At 56.2% G+C, this 20,184-nt stretch overlaps 4 protein-coding genes across 4 annotated transcripts; 1 reads left to right on the top strand and 3 right to left on the bottom strand.

Annotated features, from left to right (window-relative positions):
* The first annotated feature begins 1,710 nt into the window (after nt 1-1,710).
* Nucleotides 1,711-4,076, top strand: GGS23DRAFT_421584 (P-loop containing nucleoside triphosphate hydrolase protein). The gene is made up of 3 exons (XM_051513769.1): nt 1,711-2,458; nt 2,530-3,671; nt 3,737-4,076. Exons 1-3 carry the CDS (start codon nt 1,823-1,825, stop codon nt 3,861-3,863), a joined length of 1,905 nt encoding a protein of 634 aa, XP_051374028.1. The 5' UTR covers nt 1,711-1,822; the 3' UTR covers nt 3,864-4,076.
* A 1,055-nt stretch (nt 4,077-5,131) lies between these two features.
* On the bottom strand, nt 5,132-10,254 carry GGS23DRAFT_421653 (uncharacterized protein). Its single transcript, XM_051513771.1, has 3 exons — nt 10,036-10,254; nt 5,608-9,848; nt 5,132-5,516 (listed from the first exon to the last, which is right to left on the bottom strand). Exons 2-3 carry the CDS (start codon nt 9,812-9,814, stop codon nt 5,359-5,361), a joined length of 4,365 nt encoding a protein of 1,454 aa, XP_051374029.1. The 5' UTR covers nt 9,815-9,848; nt 10,036-10,254; the 3' UTR covers nt 5,132-5,358.
* An 82-nt stretch (nt 10,255-10,336) lies between these two features.
* GGS23DRAFT_421623 (uncharacterized protein) lies at nt 10,337-12,488 on the bottom strand. The gene has a single exon (XM_051513770.1). The coding sequence runs from the start codon at nt 12,314-12,316 to the stop codon at nt 10,949-10,951; it is 1,368 nt and encodes a 455-aa protein (XP_051374030.1). The 5' UTR covers nt 12,317-12,488; the 3' UTR covers nt 10,337-10,948.
* Nucleotides 12,489-15,753: 3,265 nt separating this feature from the next.
* GGS23DRAFT_421664 (uncharacterized protein) lies at nt 15,754-16,751 on the bottom strand. Its single transcript, XM_051513772.1, has one exon. The coding sequence runs from the start codon at nt 16,650-16,652 to the stop codon at nt 15,999-16,001; it is 654 nt and encodes a 217-aa protein (XP_051374031.1). The 5' UTR covers nt 16,653-16,751; the 3' UTR covers nt 15,754-15,998.
* Nucleotides 16,752-20,184: the final 3,433 nt, after the last annotated feature.

The following is a 20,184-nucleotide window of genomic DNA, read 5'->3' on the forward strand; positions in this document are numbered from 1 at the left end:
GCGGTTCGTATAGCGACCTACGGTGGATGTCGGGTTTCTTTCTTTCTTTGTCCACACGCCATCCTCTGTCTCTTCAGCCGCTCCTTGCTAGACACCAATCCTCGAGTCCAAGAGCCCGAGCATACGTAGTCCACCGAGTTTGTACTCGTCCGGGCAGGTAATGCGGTCGAGGTCTTCTAACAGGGAAGGATCGCAGGTCTCGCCAACCCGGAGATGAGAATAGTGATCGTCCCCGGAGGCGCACCGTGCTGCGTCAATTCCGTGGGTGCAGTCCCGCGAAGAGCGGCTGGAGATGGCGTCCGGGACGAGCGATCGGGACCTAGAGGGAGGTCATATATGCTGGTGTCATTAGAAGGGCTCCGGCTAACGACTAACGAGATGGCAGAGACGAGTTTCCCGGAGCAAAGTAGGAGATGTTTTCCCCTAGGTATCCATGTCCCAGGGCTGTATCTGGGCTCACAGGTGAGGTTCTGATCATCCTTCCTTACTTACCTGCCCAAATACGTCAACGTTACGTAGTACCAGAGCCGGCGTAAACGTCATTCATCCGGTTCGGACGACACTCATACATTAGTTACCTGTGTTACACTACCGATCTAAGACGTTACTACGTAGCGCCTGTAGTGCAGGAGCTGTTACCGCGAAGAACGCCCAGTGATGCCTTGGTTGTCTCGGGTATTGAGAACACACACGTATACGCCCTGTACTGCCATGATATGGCAACAGCGCCTATCGCGAGCTCTGCCCACCCCCGCAGGGTTGCTTCGCGAGTGCGCCATTGTAGATGGTATACCCCCTACGTAACTGGCGGAGGGGAGAGAATGTAGCCAAAAATCAACGGGTCCGGGCGGTAACGTACCTATGCAAGGAATGGCGTAGTAATGCTGGAGAGCCGACAGGTGCGTCGAAGGTTGGTCTGACGTCAGCGATAGTTGCCTACGTGAAAAATATCTACGGTAAGGAGATGAAGAGGTGATGTGACGGTAACAGAGGCAGTAACAAGGCGGTAGAGGAATCAGAGGCGGTGAGAGGGGGTTTTTGCTTTCCCACTGATCTTTTTCCTTGTGGGCCACGGTGGAGCGGGCACGGAATAAGATTCATACGGCGGGTTATGATGTGGATGTACCTATAGCGAGTACTTCTGCCGTCACGTGTCGGCGGATGGGTAACGCACTTGGAATATGCGCACCGTAACATATACCGACCTAGGTTACGTAACGGGCCTGCCTTTCCGTACCGCCACCTTTATCGAGGCCCCGCGCGGATTCATCCCTCCCACCTTTCCCTCTGCCAAATCGCCAGTGACCAAAAAAATCACCCACGACGGAGGGCAAATAAATCTCTTTTTCTTCTCCTGGCTCCCTCTTCACCCTCCCCCATCCACCACTCCTACATTCCCGGGATTAGGAGGTAGCTTGTTGGATTCGCCGCCGATATCTCCCCACTCCCGCCGCACCATTCGACCACTCGGACAGTCGACGCCATTCGTTTGTGATCGGGTCACTAACCAAACGAAGCCCCACGGTCGCTGTCCGTCGCTGGCCATATCATCACTGAGATACCCATATTCCACCCACCCACGTACCCGGATATCGTAATACAGATTGGTAGAATAGGCAGGGATACATATCCTCGTTCTCGTTCTCTCTTCATCTCTTTTTTTCCTTTCTCCTTTCCTCTAGTCCGCCCTGTTTATTCTTCTCAACCTCGACATCACGGTTTATCGGCTGGTCGTAGAGTAGGAAAGGAATAGAGGAAAAAAGGCAAAACGGTGAGAAACTGAGGCAAGAGGGAAATAACAACATAGAACACAGCCCTCAAAATGGTTTCCGCATCCAAAGAGAAGAGACTCGCCAAGAAGGCTGCCGACTCCACCAAGGACGGCAAGAGTGAGAAGAAGACGCTCGTCAGCAGATCCAAGGCCGGCTCCAAAGCCGCCTCCAAGAACGCCAGCGCTGCCGGTTCCGTCGCCGGGGACGACACCCCTCCCGATCTTGACGACGTCCCCGCCACCGACGACAGCAAGCTGGAGAAGGTCAAGGCTCTGTCTGACCAGAAGGACAAGCACGGCCTGTCCGACCGTATCACCACCGGTGTCCTGTCCTCTGTTGTTACCAGCAGGGACGTCAAGATCATCAGCGCCAGCCTGACCTTCCACGGTCGCGTCCTCCTCAACGAAACCAATCTCGAGCTGTCCTTTGGGCGTCGCTACGGCTTGCTGGGCGAGAACGGCTGCGGAAAGAGTACCCTGCTCAAGGCGATCGCGGCCCGAGAGTATCCCATTCCCGACCACGTCGACATCTACCTACTCAACGAGGGCGCCCCGCCTTCCGACCTGGGCGCGCTAGAATGGGTTCTGAAAGAAGCCGAGAAGGAGATGGAGCGTCTAGACAGGCTAGCAGAACAGCTTCTCGAGGACGAGGGCCCCGACAGCCCCGTGCTAATGGACATCTACGACGTATGTGTGCACCCCCACAGTATAATTGCATTGCTCCTGCGCCAAGCATACTGACCTCGCACTACGCGTAGCACATGGACAAGATGGACCCGTCGACCTTCTCCACCCGAGCCTCACTCATTCTGACCGGTCTGGGCTTCAACAAGACGACCATTCACAAGAAAACTAAGGACATGTCTGGCGGATGGCGTATGCGTGTTGCCCTGGCCAAGTCCCTCTTCGTCAAGCCCACCCTACTGCTTCTCGACGATCCAACCGCCCATCTAGATCTCGAGGCGTGCGTGTGGCTCGAGGAGTACCTGAAGAAGTGGGAGCGGACCCTGATCCTCGTTTCCCACTCGCAGGATTTCCTGAACGGCGTGTGCACCAACATGATCGACATGCGGAAGCAGCAGCTCTTGTACTACGGTGGTAACTTCGACTCCTATGTCAAGACCCGCAAGGAGCAGGAGACCAACCAGATGACTGCCTACAAGAAACAACAAGAAGAGATCAAGCACATCAAAGAGTTCATCGCCAGCGCCGGTACCTACGCCAACCTGGTGCGCCAAGCCAAGTCCCGGCAGAAAATTCTCGACAAGATGATCGCAGACGGTCTCATTGAGGAAGTCAAGGAAGACAGAGAGTTCAAGTTCAGATTTACAGACGTGGACAAGCTCCCTCCGCCCGTCTTGTCGTTTGACAATGTCACCTTCTCGTATTCGGGAGACGCCAAAGATGACCTTTACCGCAACATTGACCTAGGTTTCGACATGGACTCCCGAACTGCCCTCGTTGGTCCCAACGGTGTCGGCAAGAGCACTCTACTGCGCCTCATGACGGGCAAGATCTCGCCGACGGCCGGTACTGTCCGTCGCCACACGCATCTGAAGCTCGGCATGTACTCCCAGCACAGCGCCGAGCAGCTAGACCTGACCAAGAGCGCCCTGGACTTCGTCCGCGACAAGTACCGAGAAAAGTCGCAGGACTACCAATATTGGCGACAGAACTTGGGCAGATACGGAGTTTCTGGGTCCGTGCAGACCGCGCTGATGGGCACGCTATCCGAAGGCCAGAAGAGCCGCATCGTCTTCGCCCTTCTCGCCATCGACTCCCCCAACATGCTGCTCCTCGACGAGCCGACGAACGGTCTGGACATCCCCACCATCGATGCCTTGGCGGATGCCATCGACAATTACAGCGGCGGTGTCATCGTGGTTTCCCACGACTTCAGGTAAGACTCGGGCCCTCGCAGCTAAAGGATCTTCACGTACGTCGACGCTAACCTTCATGCGCCAGATTGCTCGACAAGATCGCTAAGCAGATCCTCGTATGCGAGAACAAGTCCATCAAGCCCTGGGAGGGCTCGATAGGAGAGTACAAGAACTATCTGCGAAAGAAGATGTTGGCAGCGGGAGCGGTTTAAAGACTCTCTTGGTCAGCCACACTTGCACTCTCTTGTCGTCTTCTCACCTCAGCATTGAGCGCATGTGCGGTTGATCTGGCGGGGGCCGACGGCGGGGGGGGGGGGCCACCATCCACCTAGGTCCACCGTGCCGGGATCGGGATTTCATCACTACACATGCACACCCCTCTGATACCAACAGAAAGGAGAAAGGGAAAAATGGATACACGGGGGGGGGGGGGGGGGAGAAGACGAAAGGTATGGTATGTACGTATGCATGCACGAAAAACAGCATCATCATCATAAAAAGGCCGCGGCTCCGAAGTTCGATAGATTGGGCACCGAGGCAAGTTAGAGCCGCAGGCCCTACCGGCCCGGATTTGACACAGTCAGGCAAGGCGAGAGAAAGAAGAGTCGGGGAAGGTTATTATGGGATTTTTATATATAGAAAAGCTATCCAGACGTCTTGCATCTTGTTATCTTAGGCTGCTTTCCCGCAAGCCTCCCCCCTCGACAGAGAGGGTGAGGGTGAGAATGAACTCCTCGAGATATGGGAGGCATGAGAAGAAAGCTTTCGCTGGCTGTCGACGTCCCTTATCCCCCTGCTTGCAAGGATTGATCCGTTGTTTCTCTTTCGTGCCTACGAACCACGGCGTGCTTCGCTCGCTGCGCCGCGCGGGTAATGAGAAAGAATAAGATGTCCGACGCGGGCTCTAATAACCTACCTACCTTATCTTGCCCGTCAACCTATTTCTCATTGCTTCCCCACCCCCCCCCCCCCCCCCCCCTTCGCCCTTATTATGCTCGACACGCGAAACGGGAGATAGACACGTAGGCGCGGTAGGGGTCAAGGTAGGTAGGTAGGTAGGTAGGTAGACAGACACGACACGCGCATATGCGGACAGACAGGTATCGATATATTCTTGTATCTATTTACCAGGGCCACTCGCCAATGCCGGGTGCACAGCTGAGAAAACTGAAACATCACGCAACTGAAAGAATTGAAAAAAAAAGGGGGGAAGTCCCTCACACTCTCAACGCCTCGACGGCATGCATCTGTTGATTTCGTAGGGGCTTCTTTATTCCATTCCCTCGTCTATCGTACGTAATCCTACAAGCACATACAACAGACCTTTTTCCTCTTGCCCTTCATCGACCACTAACCCCTCCCTGGTCACTCGGGGGAGAGGAAAAAAAGAGAGAAAAAAACTAAAGTGTTATAATTGCCTTTGGGGCATCTCGAGGTTGGATTCCGGGTGAGGCGGGAGCCCCGTTCGTCCGCTATGGGCATGTTCTTTTCTCCTTCTCGTAACCTTCACCAAATGTCCTCCCTGTCTCGAATGGATTCTTAATTAGCTCTAATGATATAGCGATTTTCCTTGGTACTCTGCCCCTGCAAATGAAACTGATGCCGACGCAACGCCTCACTGTATTTTGTTGTGTTTTTGTACATGGCGTAGCAAGCCCCTCTCGCGAAATCCGCTAATTGGCGTCCCACGGCTGTGCGTGTCACTGCTCAAATATCGATCTCGCCGTCAGCGATGGCGAGCCGCTGCTTGGTTGTCTTGGCCTTCTTGCTGCCTCCGCGTCGCTTCTTCGCGGCCTTGCCATCTGCAGGCTCAACTGGTGTGGCGGTGCCGGACGGCTTATTGCCGTCGTCGAAATGCCCCTCGCCTAACGTAATCCTCATTAGTACATCGATACCCGATATTGGAGCCGAATAAGAAAACCCAACGCCGGCAAAAGGGGGGGTTTATGGGCTTACCTTCGTGATACATCTCGTCTAGGCTCACCGCCTCCCGCTTTCGCTTATTGCTACCTCGCTTCTTCGATGCCTTGTCCAGCTCGCCGCTCTCGAGCAATTCCTTCTCGCGTCGCTCGATTAGCTCGGCCTGTTCGTCGTCGGCGAGCCACATCGCGATATCGCGGTTGCGGTTCTCTGGCGGGCGACGACCGCTAAAGTCCACACCCCTAGCGCCGCCACCTTGAATAACGACGCGCTGCACTTCTTCCTTCTGCATTGCACGCTTCCGGATGCGTTCCTCGATTGTGCCGCGCGTGATGAGACGATAGACGGTAACTTGCTTCGTCTGTCCAAGACGGTGCGCACGGTCCATGGCCTGCGAGTCTATCGTAGGGTTCCAGTCGCTGTCGTAGAAGATTACCGTGTCAGCGGACGTGAGGTTGATACCGAGACCACCCGCGCGGGTTGAGAGAAGGAAGACAAAGATGTCGGGGCGCGTCTGGAAATCGTGCACGGTATCGCGACGATCCTCCAGCTTCGTAGACCCGTCGAGTCGACAGTATTTGTAGTTGCGGTAGGTGAGGTATTCCTCCATGAGATCGATCATCCTCGTCATCTGGAAGTACAGCAGCACACGGTGGCCCTCCTCCTTCAATTTGAAAAGCAACTGATCCAATTTGGCCAATTTTCCACTGTCGGTGACGAACCGGCGCATGCTAGGAACAGTGATGTTCGTAAAACGTCGCTTCTCGTTATCCGGTTGCGGAAACGTCGCAGGTGCCGGGTATCGCTCGATCGGGACATTCCGCAATACCAGTGCCTTCTCTTCCATCAGGCTAGGTCCGAACAGGCTCTTGCGCACTCGCACGTTGAACAGTGTGTCTTCGCGCTCGGCGACGGGACCTCGGGTGCCCATGCACGAAACCTCAATAGGAGGGGCGGACGCGCCGGGTAAGGCGCCTGGCTCGAGACGGCCGAGTCCGGAATCACGCCACGTCGTGCGCGAAATGTTCATCAGGCTATCTAGCACGCCTTCGGTCGTGATCTCGGCTAGGGGTCTGCGGTCCGAACGCGCCTTGATTTGGAATAAGGAGTGGGCGGGAACGTAATTCTCCTCGCCCGGCTCGTCGTATAGCACATTCATCCGGCCGAGACGCTCCTCCTTTTGGGCGAGGTCCGCAGCTCGCCAGAAGAGGTCTTGGCGATTGATCTTGTAGACGTCGTCGGGGCTAGCACCGGCGAAGCGAAGGAACGAGAACGCCTCGTTTCCACGCAGGCTTTCTCGCACGTTTTCGGGGGTCCAGATGTTCATGAGGTGATTCAAGTACTTGTTCCTAAAACCGGCCCTGGCATTGTCCTTTCCAGGCTTGTGTAGCCGGCCGCCTTCGGTCCAGACCAGGCGTGGCAGCTGATAGTCGATCAGGTTTCTGGTCGAGTAGCCGACTGACACGTTGCTGCCCTCGCGGACAAACGAAGCCGTCTCGGCGAAATAGCCGGCGAAGAACGGGCTCGTCGTATCGGCGCGCTCGAACAGGTCGGGGTGGTTGCAAACTTTTCGGAACTGCATGACGAGATTCATCAAAGTGCCCGAATCTTGGTCGTCGCCGAGGGTCGCCTTTTCGATCAGATCCATAATGCTGATCTGGTTCCTCAAGTTCCTGTAATAAGCCCGTTGTCGGTAGGTGAGCTCGCAGAATACGTCAAGCTCGATCTTGTCGCCAAGCTCCTTCTGTACATGCTTCTTGACACGACGCAGCATGAACGGCTTGAGGATCAAATGCAGTCGCCGGAGCTGGTCTTCGTTCAGCGTGGTATTGCTCTGGGCGTGGGACTCGATATCCTTCGAGAACCACTCGCTAAACTCGTCGTGTGAGTCGAACAGGGAGGGCATGATGAAGTGTAGAAGGGCCCAGAGCTCCTGCATGTTGTTCTGAATGGGGGTACCAGTGAGTAGGAGCCGATTGCGGCAGTGGAATCCGAGCAGGCACTTCCATCGCGAGCTTTGGGAGCTCTTGATGGCCTGGGCTTCGTCGAGTATCATGTATTGCCAGCGCATCTTTTGGAAGTAGGCGACGTCTGACACGACCAGCTGGTAAGAGGTAATAAGGATGTGGAAGGGCGCGTCCTTGCGGTAGGTGTTGTGCTTGCGGTCCCAGAACTTGCGCAGCACCTTTCGGTCGCTAGCGGTACCCCAGTACGGGAGGACCTTGAACTCGGGCACGAACTTCGAAATCTCCTGCTGCCAGTTGTGCAAAGTAGAAGCCGGCGCGACGACGAGGTAGGGGCCCCAGATGTCGTGGACCTCGGCTAGGTAGGCCATGACGGATATAGACTGCACCGTCTTGCCGAGACCCATTTCATCTGCGAGGATGCCGTTGATCCCTTGTTCGTAGAGATTGGCAAGCCAATTCAGGCCCTTGAGCTGGTATTCCTTGAGTTGACAGTTCAGCAGCTTCGGTTGTTCGACAGTCACGTCACCGAGACCAGTGGGGTTCTGGAAATTCATCTCGCCGTCTTCGTCCATGTCGTTCTCCGTCTTGTTAAAGCTTCGCGCTTTCTGCTGGGCTTCTGCGATGGCGTTCTGTGCATTCGCCATGGCAGCAGCCTTGAGGGTCTCTTCGTCGGCTGCGTCGAAATCCAGCTGGTTGAAATCCGTAACTTTAGCGCCGATGGGGCCGGACGGTTCTGCGACATCGACGTGAGCGGATTTCGATACGGAGCCGGAATCTGGCGCGATATCGGGGTTGTCGGTGCTGCGTTCAACTTCGTCCGTCTTGATCTTCTTGCCGATGAAGTGGGAGTACAGCTCGGTTTGGGAGATCAAGAAGTTAAGTTTCCTCTTCTGGCGGGCGGCTTCACGGTCGGCCTCCTCCTTGCGAGCGTTCTCGAGCTCCTGCCTCTCCGCCGCCTTGCGTAGGTCGCGCTCCTCGCGCTCATTGCGCTTCCAGAAGCTCATCATATCACGCATACAGCGCTTTGCACGAGCCTGGAGGTCCTTCGTTCCCTTGTTGGTGCGGAGCTGCCAGCGTTTGGCCTCCTTAGACGCCAGTATGGCCGTCTTCTTAAGATTTGATGCCTTGGTGCTGTACGAATCGCTAGCCAGCTTGTAGGCCTTCGGGACGTCCTTGCGAGCGAGGTCGCGCCAGATCTGGTCGTAAATCTGGTTGTAGCCCTTGGATTGGAACTTGGTCTCGAGGGGATTGGCGGGAGGCTCCTCGGCGGCCTTCTCTTTCTCCTTCGGTTCCTTCGCAGCCGTTTCCTTAGCATCCTTCTCCTTGTCCTTCTCTTTGGGCTCTTTAGTCGAGTTCTTGCTCAGCTTGATGCGGATCTTGGTCTCCTCTTTCGATGGAAGCTCTTCGCCCGCGTCCAGAGCAGCTTGGGCAGCGATGGCTGAATCCTTCTCCGCTTGTTTCTGCTCCTTCGACTTCTTGGGACGGTTGCCGCTGCGGCCTTTGCCTTTGGCCTTGCCGTTCGTCTCCAAGTCTGTGGCCTGGAATGTGGACATGGTACCACCCTCGAGGTTGAGATCGAGAGGTGCGAGATTGCGCGCGGGGCCTTTGATGCCCTTTTGCAGGATCAGCTTGGTTTGTTGCGCCTTCTTATTGGCGCGCTCTGCGTCACGTAAATATTTGGCGCGTTCGGCGTCGTCTTCGGCAGCAAGCGCCTTGGCCAACGCTGCCTCTTTCTGCTCTATGGTAACTTGCATGGACTTCTCCCGCCGCCGCTTGCGTTGCATGTCCTTCTTTCGTTCCTTTTCGGCGAATATTTCACGCTCCCGTACCTCGTGAAGCGCGCCCTCGAAGTGAATCGCGTCGTACCGACGCCTCCCATGGCTCGCATGGTCTCGTAGCTTTCCCGACAGGGACGACGCCATGTCGCCCCGTCTGACTAAGCGGTCTTTGTGTTCAGTCTCTTCAAGATCTAACCTACGCTTCTTCAAACGCCCGTGGAAGAATTCTTCTTCGACCTCGAGCTCGGATAGATCAACGTCTTCCATCTCGGCATCGAGTTGGTCGATCAGGTTCTGGATCTTCTTTTCCTTGTCGGCCGAGAGGGCTCTGGGCTTGACTTGACCGTTGGCTTGTCTCTTAGGTGCCCGCGTGGGCGTATCCTTAGCGTGGTTCGACGACAAGCGTCGCGAGTCTTTTCGAGTGTTGCCCTCCGCGTCCTTGCGGGTCGACTCTCGCGCCTTACTCTTCCGAGGCGGTTTTTCTTTAGGGTCGGCCATGATCAGAGCCTTGGGCTTGGGAAGGGGTTCGGCGCTGGAGAGAATGTTGGAGAACGACATTAACTCGGCCGCACGGCTGGGAGTCTGTAGTGGCAGAAGGGGAGAGAAAACGTTAGCGCCCAATCAACATATCAATAGGGAACTACTCGATCTAATATGGGGTTGGGTTCTTGTGCGGTGATGGTTCTCGAAGTAGGGTACGAATCAAATCGGGCACGTACATTGGTAGAACTAGCTGGTTCTGGGTTCAAGATGGAAGGCAGCGAGGGTGCTGGTGTCGGAGTGTGGCGGTTCGTAGAGGAAATGGGATCGAGTGCAGCACGGTGACGCGAGGGGGGAGAACCTAAGCGGAGTGCCTTGTTGGATGGACTGGTCGGTCGGCTGCCGCTCTTGGGGTGGGGGTGTAGGTGAGGGCTCCGCGGAAACTTTGAATTCACGGGCGATGGCGAGCCGTAGACGTTGTAATACTGATTATTAGACTCGGTCTTGGGCTGCGAGAAATCATACGGATCGTGTCGCTAAGAAAGGACAAAGGTAAGTCGAAGCTTTTTAGTAGTCTGGGGTGAGTATGATGAAGAAAAATCCAACGAAGGAGGGAAAGGGAAAGGGATGAGGGGGAGGCGAAGAGAGAAGAAAGGAGGATAGAAGGAAAAGAGGATTGAAGATCGTTCCGTTCACTGGTGTCTTGTCCGTCCTTGGGGGGGGGGGGATTTTTTTGGGCTTGGGTGAATGAGCAAGGAATAGGGAAATGGCCGGTCGAAGATGACAGGATAAGCCACGACGTCTCGGCCACTAAGCAAACTTTGGGAGAAACATGTAGTAATTAGGAGATGGGGAGAACGAGAGGTAATGCCAGAAGAGAAAGACGGGCGGACAGATTGCTTGATTGCTCTGCCTGTTCAAAGGGAACCCGATCATGACCAGGGAAGAGATACAAGCGCACAGGAGGGGAGGGGGTCAACAATCACACAACGTGATGGCCACCGACGTGTTGGGTGATGGCAAGAGAGGCGGGATTTGCAGACGAGCTCGCCGTGATTATGTTTTTTTCCGTAGTTCATATTGCGTTTCTTTTTTTTTTCCCCTTTCGCCTGCGTGTCTTGCGTATACGCATAGGTGTGCGCGCGCATGCTCTCAAATGTGTCTCATAAACGGGAATAAAAAAATTATTGGCAAGAGAAGGAGAAAACTAAAACTACCAAAGCTTACCTGCTTGGACCAGGTCTCGGTCACTCTCCTCTCCTTGGTCGTATCCGTCAGCGGATCGTAAAAGCTTCCTGAAGCCTTCTCTCGGGACGGCGGGTGGTGGTAATCCGGCGGCGAGAGGTGGCCAGCTGCCTTGGGAGGCTGCAGCGGCGATGCACTCGAACCATTGGTCGATGTCATGGTGGGCGACGCCGTCAACGAGCTCAGAGCCCCCGGCGGAGGTGCCAGAGGAGGCAGCGACGAAGTAGCGGCGCCGACCGGCAGCGTGGAGATTGGTTTTGACGATGGCGGAGGTGCCAGCGACGATGGGATCGATGCCGACGCCGATGCCGACGCCGACGAGGGATGCGACGCGTTATTTAAGATGTGCGCGAAGGGGGCGGACGATGACGGTCGCGTCGTCGACGTTGACGATGGGATCGGAGGGGGTGGTGGAGGCGAGGTGATGGACGAGAGGGAGAATTTGGGGTTGGGCGATGGAGAACGGAGAAATGAGGGAGGAGTTGGCGTGGTTGTTGTAGAAGAGTTGGTGCTGTGGTGGTGAATCTTAGCGGCGGCGGTAGTGGTGGTGGTGGTTTTGGCGGTGGATGCGGTGGCAGTTGAGGTGCTGGCGGGCTGACGGAAATGGAGCGATGGTGTCGGAGTCGCGATGGCGGCTGTTGGGTCGGTCAAGCCGGTGCTGCTGTTTCTGCTGGTTCTGGGACTGTTTCTGCTGGTGCTCGCAATGCCTGCACCGCCCGCAGCATTGCCATTGCGGGTTGGCGCCGATGCTGATGATGCTGCCGCTATCGCTGCCGATGCTCGCGCTGCTGCGTGGGTAGCGAGGGAATGGGGATTGGGACTGGAATTGGAATTGTCGGCGTTGGCGTGGGTATTGGCGTTGGCGCTGGAGTTGGAGAAACGTGGTCCCAGCGTATCCGAAAGCGTCAGACCGCGCGAGGTTAATCCTGATCCCAACCCTGATCCCGACCCCAATAATAATCCTGAACCCGAACCTGAACCTGAACCAGAGACACCATGAGTTGCTACGGCTGCCGCTGCTGCTGCTGCTGAGTCCGAGCCGAACCGCGATGTTGCACCAACGACGACACCATCACGACTATCACCACCACTACCGCCACCACCACTCCCTCTTCCACCACCGCCGCCCCCTCCTCCCGCTCTGCCACCCACTCCTCCCCCACCACCGCCGCCTACAAACCCAATACCAGCCGAACTGCTCCTGCTTCTTCTGCTATCATCACAACTATCACCCGGGCGTTGGAGGACGGTCGCGTGGAAGCCGTTCGACGCCATCTTTTCTTCCTCCGCTCTTCGCTTCCCCTACGCTTATCTCTTTTTCTCTTCTCCTATCCCTTGCGTCTGCCGATCCGCTACCTTTTTTTTTTGCATCCGCCTGCTCGCTTATGCCTTTTTTCTCCCCCTTCTCTTCCCTTCCACGTATACCTCTTACGAAGAAGGATTGATGGTAGTCGACCTCGGCTGTGCTATGTTTCCTAGTGCATTGTTGGGACTGGGTGCGACTCCGGGACCAGGGTAGGACGAGGCTTGGGAGTCCAGGCGATCCAGTCCCCGCGAGGCCGGCGAATAGGTAGGTAGGTGGTAGGAGGAAGAGATGCTATGCTCTAGCCCCGTCGACCGAAGAAGGCGCGCAGGTCTCTCCAGCCACCAGGAACAGAGTACTCCTGATTACCACTGGCGGTCTGTCAAGTCGGCCGTGAGCTACTTTTTGACTTAATTTCTCTCTTGCTCAGGTGCAAAAACAGGAACAGAGGAAGCCTCCGCGTGAAGCTAACCAAAGATCTAATCCAGCGGCAGGCAAGAAGGGGCTAAGTCATGTGCGTATGTATATGTTCTACGGCGTTTCTTTGTCGCGAGAGATATGCACAGCGGAGAAGACGTTGCTTTGACGAGAGGCGGGATCCAACAAGGGCAGTTCAACCCGGCCGTGGCCTTCGTAGGTGCCGTGAGCCGATGCGATGGGCTGGGGGGACCAGTCTAAATCATAGTTGGCGGTGCGTGGGAAATCTGGCGATGAGGGCGGCTATTATTGGAAAAAGATGGCGAAAGGGAACGCCGGACAAGAAAAGGAGATGGGTTGTGTGAGAAAGAGAAGAGAGAAGCAAGGAGGGAAATGGGGGGGGGGGAACGTGGGTTAGGTAAGGAAAGCGACGGATGAAAGAAAAGGAAGGGAAAGGGTGGGTAAACTTGAGGCGGAAGAGAGCAAGAGGGAGAGAAGCGAAGCGAAGAGAAGGCCAAGAGAGCGAGCTGATGAGGGTGCGAGCGAGCGAGCGAGCGCAAGAAAAGAAATCGAGAGAGAGGAAGAGAGAGGAGAGGAGAGAGGGCAGACAAGCGTTGAGGGATGAGGTCGCGGTGACGATGGTGAAAGACGGCCGACCTGCATACATACATGCATACCTCCATACAAGCGGCATGTCGGCGGGCGCGCGAGGTGCAGGTATGTACTTAACGAGCCTGGCCCGGCCTACAGGGGCTCTACCGACCTAGTCGAAAACGGGGTACCGGGCAGGTATCTCTAGTATGGCGTCCGGACGGCGGAGGTACGGGTGGGAATACGACAGCCCTGTGTTGGGTCAAGCGTGTACGGCCTTGAATGATGCATTGGATGATTAGCCCACCTAGATTCTGGACGGGCTGGCAAGGGAACTCGTCTCCTCCATCCCCGAAGGCTCTCCGCCCTCTGCTCGTCGCCTACGGAGGCATGGATGCATGGTCTCTGCGTGTGGGCGTGCGTGGGTGTGTGGAGGGCGTGGTGTGAGTGGGACCCTCTCGTCGCCCACTGCCACCGCCACAGCTTCCGCCGTTCCTGGACAATCCTCAGGTAGGTAAGGTATATTCATTCAGACCCAGCTGGACCAGCTGGTGATGCTGCTAGTTGCTGATGCCTTGCCGCCTCTCTCTCTGCTCCCCTCCTCTCTCCCCTCTTCTGTCCTCCTCCGATTGGGTCCTCTCCCGAGCGGCACCTACGCCTGCACCTGCAACGGCGTTCGACTATCAGCGTTATGATCTCCCCCCCCCCAATGGCGGGCTCTCTCGCCAAGAGCAGTTATCCCGTAACCGTGGCGTGGCGATCGATCAACCACCTGGGAAACACCACAACCCTCCAGGCTTGGACGGGGACGGTGGGCACTCCCCATAACATACAGGCACGAAGGCAGGGCCAGGACCGGACAGGCGTGGCGTGTGTCCACCGACCTAGATCCCTCCCACCAGATTCAGGCCCGTATTTCTGTTGCTGTCAATTGCCGCTGCTACTGCTGGTGTTGTTGCCAATTGCTACCACAACCGACAGCTACCCAAGTCACAGGACAGCCTCACCACTACGACACAACCGATATCCTGCCCGAGCCCTGCCCCCCCCTACGCGTCTGAGGCCGTCTCCCGCCCCTAAGTGCACCCCATCCAAGTCGGCACCCTACCACGGTATGCACATCTGGTTATGCTTGCCTACCTAGCATAATCGATGAACGGATAGGAGTAGGAGAAGAGCATCTATGCCTTCCCCGTCCCCTTGTTTTCCCTCGTCTCTTTCTTCCCGTCTTACGCCGCTGATTAGTTGGGTTGACTTACTCGATCTATGTATGGGTGTCTAAGGGGAGAGGGCTTATGCCGGCTGATACCTCCCTATAAAAAACCGCGACAACCACACTCGTTCTCCCTCCTCCACATGATCGCGAGCATCCCATCTCCCCCCTGTCTTCCCGCTCATCCCAATGGCCATCCCTGCACGCTCCTTGCCTCCGCACAACCCCACTATGTACATACCTACACACCTACACTACTAGGTAGGTAGGTAGGTAGGTATGTAACTCTGCGATCCAAACTTGAACGGCCGGTGTGGTAGCAAATGGCTGCTAAGGTCCAGTGGTAGGCAGAGGAGGAACCGAGTAAGAGAGGAAAGTGGGCGAGGAAATCATGGAACGGTGTGGTATATCCCGTGTTCCTTTCTTGGTCACCAAGACAAGAGCGTCCTTATAGTAGGCAGGCAGTGAAGGGAGCCAGGACATTCCGCCCGACGTATGTGTATGCAGTCGATCTGGAGATAGCTTCACGTTGGGAATGTATATAGATGTGTACATGCATGTCGAGTCACTGCCCGTTGGTTTGGTAGGTATGTAAGGTAGTCATACATATGTAGATGTAGGTGGGTGGGTAGGGTACCTAGAGGTGTAAGATGACAAGGACTGATGCACACGAGGTCTAGGCCAACTCCATCCCGTTGCCTCGACCATGCAGGCCCGTTGGTGCCGTAATATCGAGGCTCGTCGGCCTGACTTTCGTTCGTGCTAAGCCTGCCTACACTTGCTTCCCTTTCGTTATCTCTCTCTTTATTTCTCCCTGTCTCTCTCTCTCTCTCTGTTTGTGTGTGTGTGTGTGTGATGTTTGTATGAGGCGAGCAGGTGCAGCAAGTTGATGGATGGTGCTGTGATGGCACAGCAGGGCCAAGACAGGAGGATTCCGCACACATAGATGAGATTACCTACCTAGGAGCCCAGGTTCAGATGCAGCCGGCCGGTATACCACCTCGGCCACACATATCGATAAGGCTAGAGCTGCCAAAAAAAAAAAGCAGGATGAACCACCATCCCGTCCAAGCTCGCGAACCGCCGCAATTTACAGAGGCCGATACAGAATTAGACCCTATCCCCTTTCAGACCAGGGGCGGGTCCCCTTCTACTCGGCTAGTCATCTCGATTGGACCCGTTCGTTGAAAAGGGAAGCCATCCGGAAAAGGGGGCAAATCTGCATGCGACGCCCAGCTGCGGCCGGGGGACCTTCTGGCAGCTATCCTCGAAACACGAGATGCAGAAACCAAGTCCACCAGCCGGAAACTGAAAATGAAAGAGAGAGAAGGGGGGAGAGAAAGAGTGAGATAGAGAGAGAAACAATAGACAGAAAAACAACAGGGTAGAGAGAGGGTAAGACCATAGCTTATCTATATCCAATTACTACCTACCTACCGTTTTCCAGATTGGTAAGCCGAAGCAGAGTGGACACCCCTCATTTCCCATCTCTTCCCGTCTCGAGTCTCGCTGAAGATGCAGACGCAGCCTTTTCGAATCCTCACCCCGACGCCTCCCTCTCCAACCACGCGGACCAAAGTGGTTCGCTGCCTGAGGGCGGGGACGCAGCAGTTTTCTCCGGCCGACACCGCGCCGCGAGGAATCGTAGGAACCCGTCTCGCGAAGGCCCGGGTGTGTGGATGCGTCGGTCTGGCATGCCGTGATTTACCTAGTCGGTCATTGGCGAGTATACGTAGGTATGTATGATCGCGACCGAGTCGACGCAGAGAGAGCGGGAGAGAGGCTGTCGACTGAGAGAGGGCGAGAGAAAAGGGAGGACAGGAATGGGTAATCGTAGCTCTGCTTATCTCCGAGACTCGCTTACGATGGCGCGCAGCGCTATGCCACCCTCCCTTCTTTCTCTCTTCACACATCCACCCGCCGTTCTCTTCATTCGGTCTCGACGCGGCGCCGAAAGTCGTGGCTCCATTGTTCTTCTTGGTGTTGTTGTTATTATTCTGGTCATCATCATGATCATCCCAGGAGTGGACCCGCCAAGAGAAGAAGGGGAAAAAAAAAGGGTCGCGTCGCCTTAGTATTTTTTTCATATTACCCTCACTCCCTGCCCTCGCACCCACACGCAAATACGCACACGTGAACGCAGGTATGCCACCTAACCAGCCAGCCTGCCTACCTACGATGCTGCAGTACCCGGTTTAATCGATAGCCGACTCCATCAGCGACGCGGCAAAAAAAAAAAGAAACAAAGAAAAGCCCGGGTAGGAATCCCCCATCCCCCCGTCCAATCATGCGACAGCGCGGCACAACACCCAGCAGGGCGAAGGGGACGACGATGGCGCACATAGCAGTCGGTATAGCCCTACCGTCGTCTCCCCCCCCCCTCTCCCCTCTCCCTCTCCTCGCTGCCCACGCACGAGTCTCGAAACGCAGAGGGTGGCAGCCGTGTTACCGACGCAGCAGATCCGCCACTTCTCTGGCCGAGGAAGATGCGCAGGGAGATAAGAACGGGAAGGCGAGGCGAGAAAAGAAAACGAGAAAGAAGACAAAAAAAGGCTCTCGTGTATTTTTGGTTCACCCAGGAGAGCGTGGCGAGAAGAGAATAATGATGATAAGATACAAATAACTGAGTCATGTCTGTATGTATACCCGTGTGTGGAGAAGTGAACGGCATCTGCGTGCGAGTGTTCTTCTGGTCCTGTCCTGTCCTGTCCCATCCCATCCTACTATCCTCTGTCCTCTCTCCCATTCCCTGTCTCTGCTTACGCCCGCCAGCGGGAGCCAGCTGGGCGGGTTAGGTCGGCGACCCCTCCCCTACATACATACGCCCCTCTTCTCGCTGTTCCCTGCGCCGGCGTCTAACCTACACCGCGCGCGGGGTCCGCCGCAGCCGCTGCACGAACGTGGTGGGCGTGGCCTTCGCGGGCACCTCGAAGCACGTAGTCGTGCCGCCGTAGCCCTTGGCCAGGCACGTCGTCGTCGTCAGCGCCGCCGTCTCGGTCGGCGTGCCCGTCGCTGGGTCCGCGGCGCCCGTCGTGCTGGCCGTGGCGAGGCTGTAGCTGTAGGGCACCGGTGTGGGCGCGCCCGCCTCGGCGGCGGCCGAGGCGGTTTCGGATCTGGCGGTGGCGGCGTCGGCGGAGCACACGCTCGAGGGCTGGTTCCCGTAGCGGCCGACCTTCTCCACGCACCTCGCGCTGACGGTAGCGCTGGCGTGCGAGCGAGCTGACTGTCTGGTCCTCGTGCGGGTCACGCCGGGGATAGAGAGGCTGAACTTGGTTGAGAACTTCGGGCTCCACCCCCCGCCGGACGTGCTCGTCGAGGCCGCGCTAGTGGTCGCGGGCCTAGACGAAGCCTCGGTGCGCGAAGAGGTCGACTCGGCTGGCCTGGGGCTACTAGACGCCCTCGTCGAGGCGGGTCTAGTAGTCGCGGGCCTGGTAGTTGCGGGCCTGGTAGTCGCGGGTCTGGATGAGGTGTGGATGGCTGGGGAGGTTGGCCTGGTAGTCGTGGGCCTGGATGAGGTGTAGATGGCTGGGGAGGTTGGCCTGGTCGATCTGGAACTGCTAGATGCCCTCCCCGAAGTAGATGCCCTCCCCGAAGTAGATGCCCTCCTCGAAGTAGAGCTTCTAGACGCAGGCGTCCACGAGGCCGAAGGAGTGGGCTTAGTTGGCCTCGGGCCGCTGGCTACGGCGCTCGAGGCGGCAGTAGAAGTAGTAGAGAAGCGTACCGATGTTCTAGACGTACTAGAAGGACTAATGGGGCCAGCGATCGACGAAGTCGGCGCGGCATGAGATGTGGAGTTGAGCTCAGAACCAGAAACGCTACTTGTTGCCGACGTCCACGAGTCGCTGATAATCGAAGAGGTTGATTGCACAGGTCCGGAGCTACTGGCTACGCCGCCCGGGGCGCTGGCGCTGGGGGAGGGCGCTGGTGTGTCGGGACCACCTATGGACACAGTAATCGGCGCTGTCGGCAAAGGATTAGTGGTGGAATTGATTTGTGAGCTAGAATTGCCAGTAGCTGCGGCTGGCGAGGTGCTGGCAATCCCAGAAATGGATTGGGCCGACCCGGAGCTGCTGGTCACGTCGATGGAGGTGGTAGTGCTAAGGAAGGGCGTGGCAGTAGTCGACCAAGTCTGCGAGGTATAAGCGGTAGTGTTGATTAAGGAACTAGACAGGCTATTAGCCGCGGATGTCGACAAAGTATCAGTAATAGAAGACGTCGACTGGGCCGATTCTGAGCTGCTGATTACGCTGGTGGAGGTGGAAGCGGTGATGTTAGAGAAAGGCGCGACGGTAATCGACTCAGTCTGCGAGGTGTAAGTGGTAGTATTGGTTGAGGAACTAGAAACGCCAATGACCGTGGACGGAGACGGCGTGCTAGCAATCGAGGACTGGGCTGGCCCAGGGCTGCCAACCGCGGGGATTGGCGAGGCCGTAGATGATGGACCGATGGAGATAGTGTTTGACCATGTCGGCAAGGTATAAGCGGTGGAATTAAGTTGGGAACTTGAAGCACCAGTAGCTGTAGACGTCGACGAGTTGCTGTCAATGGAGGACTGAGCTAACCCAGAGCTACTGATCACAGGGCTTGAGGCGGTGGTGGATGAACCGATAGAGACAGCACCTGACCCAGTGGGCGAGGTATAAGCGGTAGAGTTAAGTTGAGAACTCGAAGCACCGGTAGCTATAGATGCTAACGGAGCTCTGGTAATCGAAGATTGGGCTGAGCCGGAGCTTCCGGTCGCCCCCCCGGACGGAGTGGTGGTACTGGAAAGGGGTACCGATGTGCTCGAAGGGCCGATGGTAGGAGACCAGGCCGACGAGGTATAGGCGGTGGAGTTGATTTGCGAACTGGGAACACTGGCGGCCGAATTACTTGACGTAGAGGAGCTTTCGGGTGGGGAAATGCTGTTTGTCGAGGCGCTTGTCCACAAGGTAGAAGTGGACGTTAAGGTAGGAAGCCCCAGTGATGTCGAAGAATTCGCCGGGGTACTTGTTGAAGAGCCAACAGTCTGGGTTGGTGTGGGAAGGCCCCCAGACGTTGTAGAATTCGTCAGTGCGCTCGTCGAGAGGCTAGAAGCGTAGGTTGTGGTAGGAAGCTCCTGTGATGTCGAAGAATCTACCCAACTGGTCGTCAACAAGTAAGGAGTAACAGAGGCTGTAGTAGGGTACCCTTCTGATATCGAAGAACTTGGCCAGCTGCTCGTAGATAAGTTAGGAGTATAAGTTGTGGCAGGGAGACCCTCCGATATCGAACTTATCCAACTACTGGTCGATAAACTTGGAGTAATAGGGGTCGGGGCAGGGAGCCCCTCCGAAGTTGAAGAATTTATCAAACTGCTCGTCGTTAACCCTGGAGTAATATAGGGTGTCGTGGGGAGGGTCGAAGAATTTGTCCAGCCGCTCGTCGATAAGCTAGGAGTATAGGTTGAGGTGGTAAGTCTCCCTTCTGTCGAGGACTCGATGGAAGTGCCTGCTGAAATGCTAGTGATACGGGTTGAAGAGTTCGTTGAACCGCTTGACGAGGTAGGTAAAGGTCCGGATGAACCAGTCGAGAACACACTCAACCAAACCTCGGAGCTGGCGATCGAGTTCCAAGACCTCGAGGTCGACACACTTGCAG

Source organism: Durotheca rogersii (genome assembly GCF_024521655.1).
Source record: "Durotheca rogersii strain YMJ 92031201 chromosome Unknown GGS23scaffold_5, whole genome shotgun sequence".
NCBI lineage: Eukaryota > Fungi > Ascomycota > Sordariomycetes > Xylariales > Xylariaceae > Durotheca > Durotheca rogersii.

Excerpts from the sequence above, each read along its gene's own strand:
- GGS23DRAFT_421584 (XM_051513769.1), top strand. The coding sequence starts at position 1,823 with ATGGTTTCCGCATCCAAAGAGAAGAGACTCGCCAAGAAGGCTGCCGAC. Across the intron at positions 2,459-2,529 it reads TGCTAATGGACATCTACGAC|CACATGGACAAGATGGACCC; the intron begins GTATGTGTGCAC and ends CACTACGCGTAG. Across the intron at positions 3,672-3,736 it reads GTGGTTTCCCACGACTTCAG|ATTGCTCGACAAGATCGCTA; the intron begins GTAAGACTCGGG and ends TTCATGCGCCAG.
- GGS23DRAFT_421653 (XM_051513771.1), bottom strand. The coding sequence starts at position 9,814 with ATGGCCGACCCTAAAGAAAAACCGCCTCGGAAGAGTAAGGCGCGAGAG. Across the intron at positions 5,517-5,607 it reads AGACGAGATGTATCACGAAG|GCGAGGGGCATTTCGACGAC; the intron begins GTAAGCCCATAA and ends GGATTACGTTAG.
- GGS23DRAFT_421623 (XM_051513770.1), bottom strand. The coding sequence starts at position 12,316 with ATGGCGTCGAACGGCTTCCACGCGACCGTCCTCCAACGCCCGGGTGAT.
- GGS23DRAFT_421664 (XM_051513772.1), bottom strand. The coding sequence starts at position 16,652 with ATGAAAAAAATACTAAGGCGACGCGACCCTTTTTTTTTCCCCTTCTTC.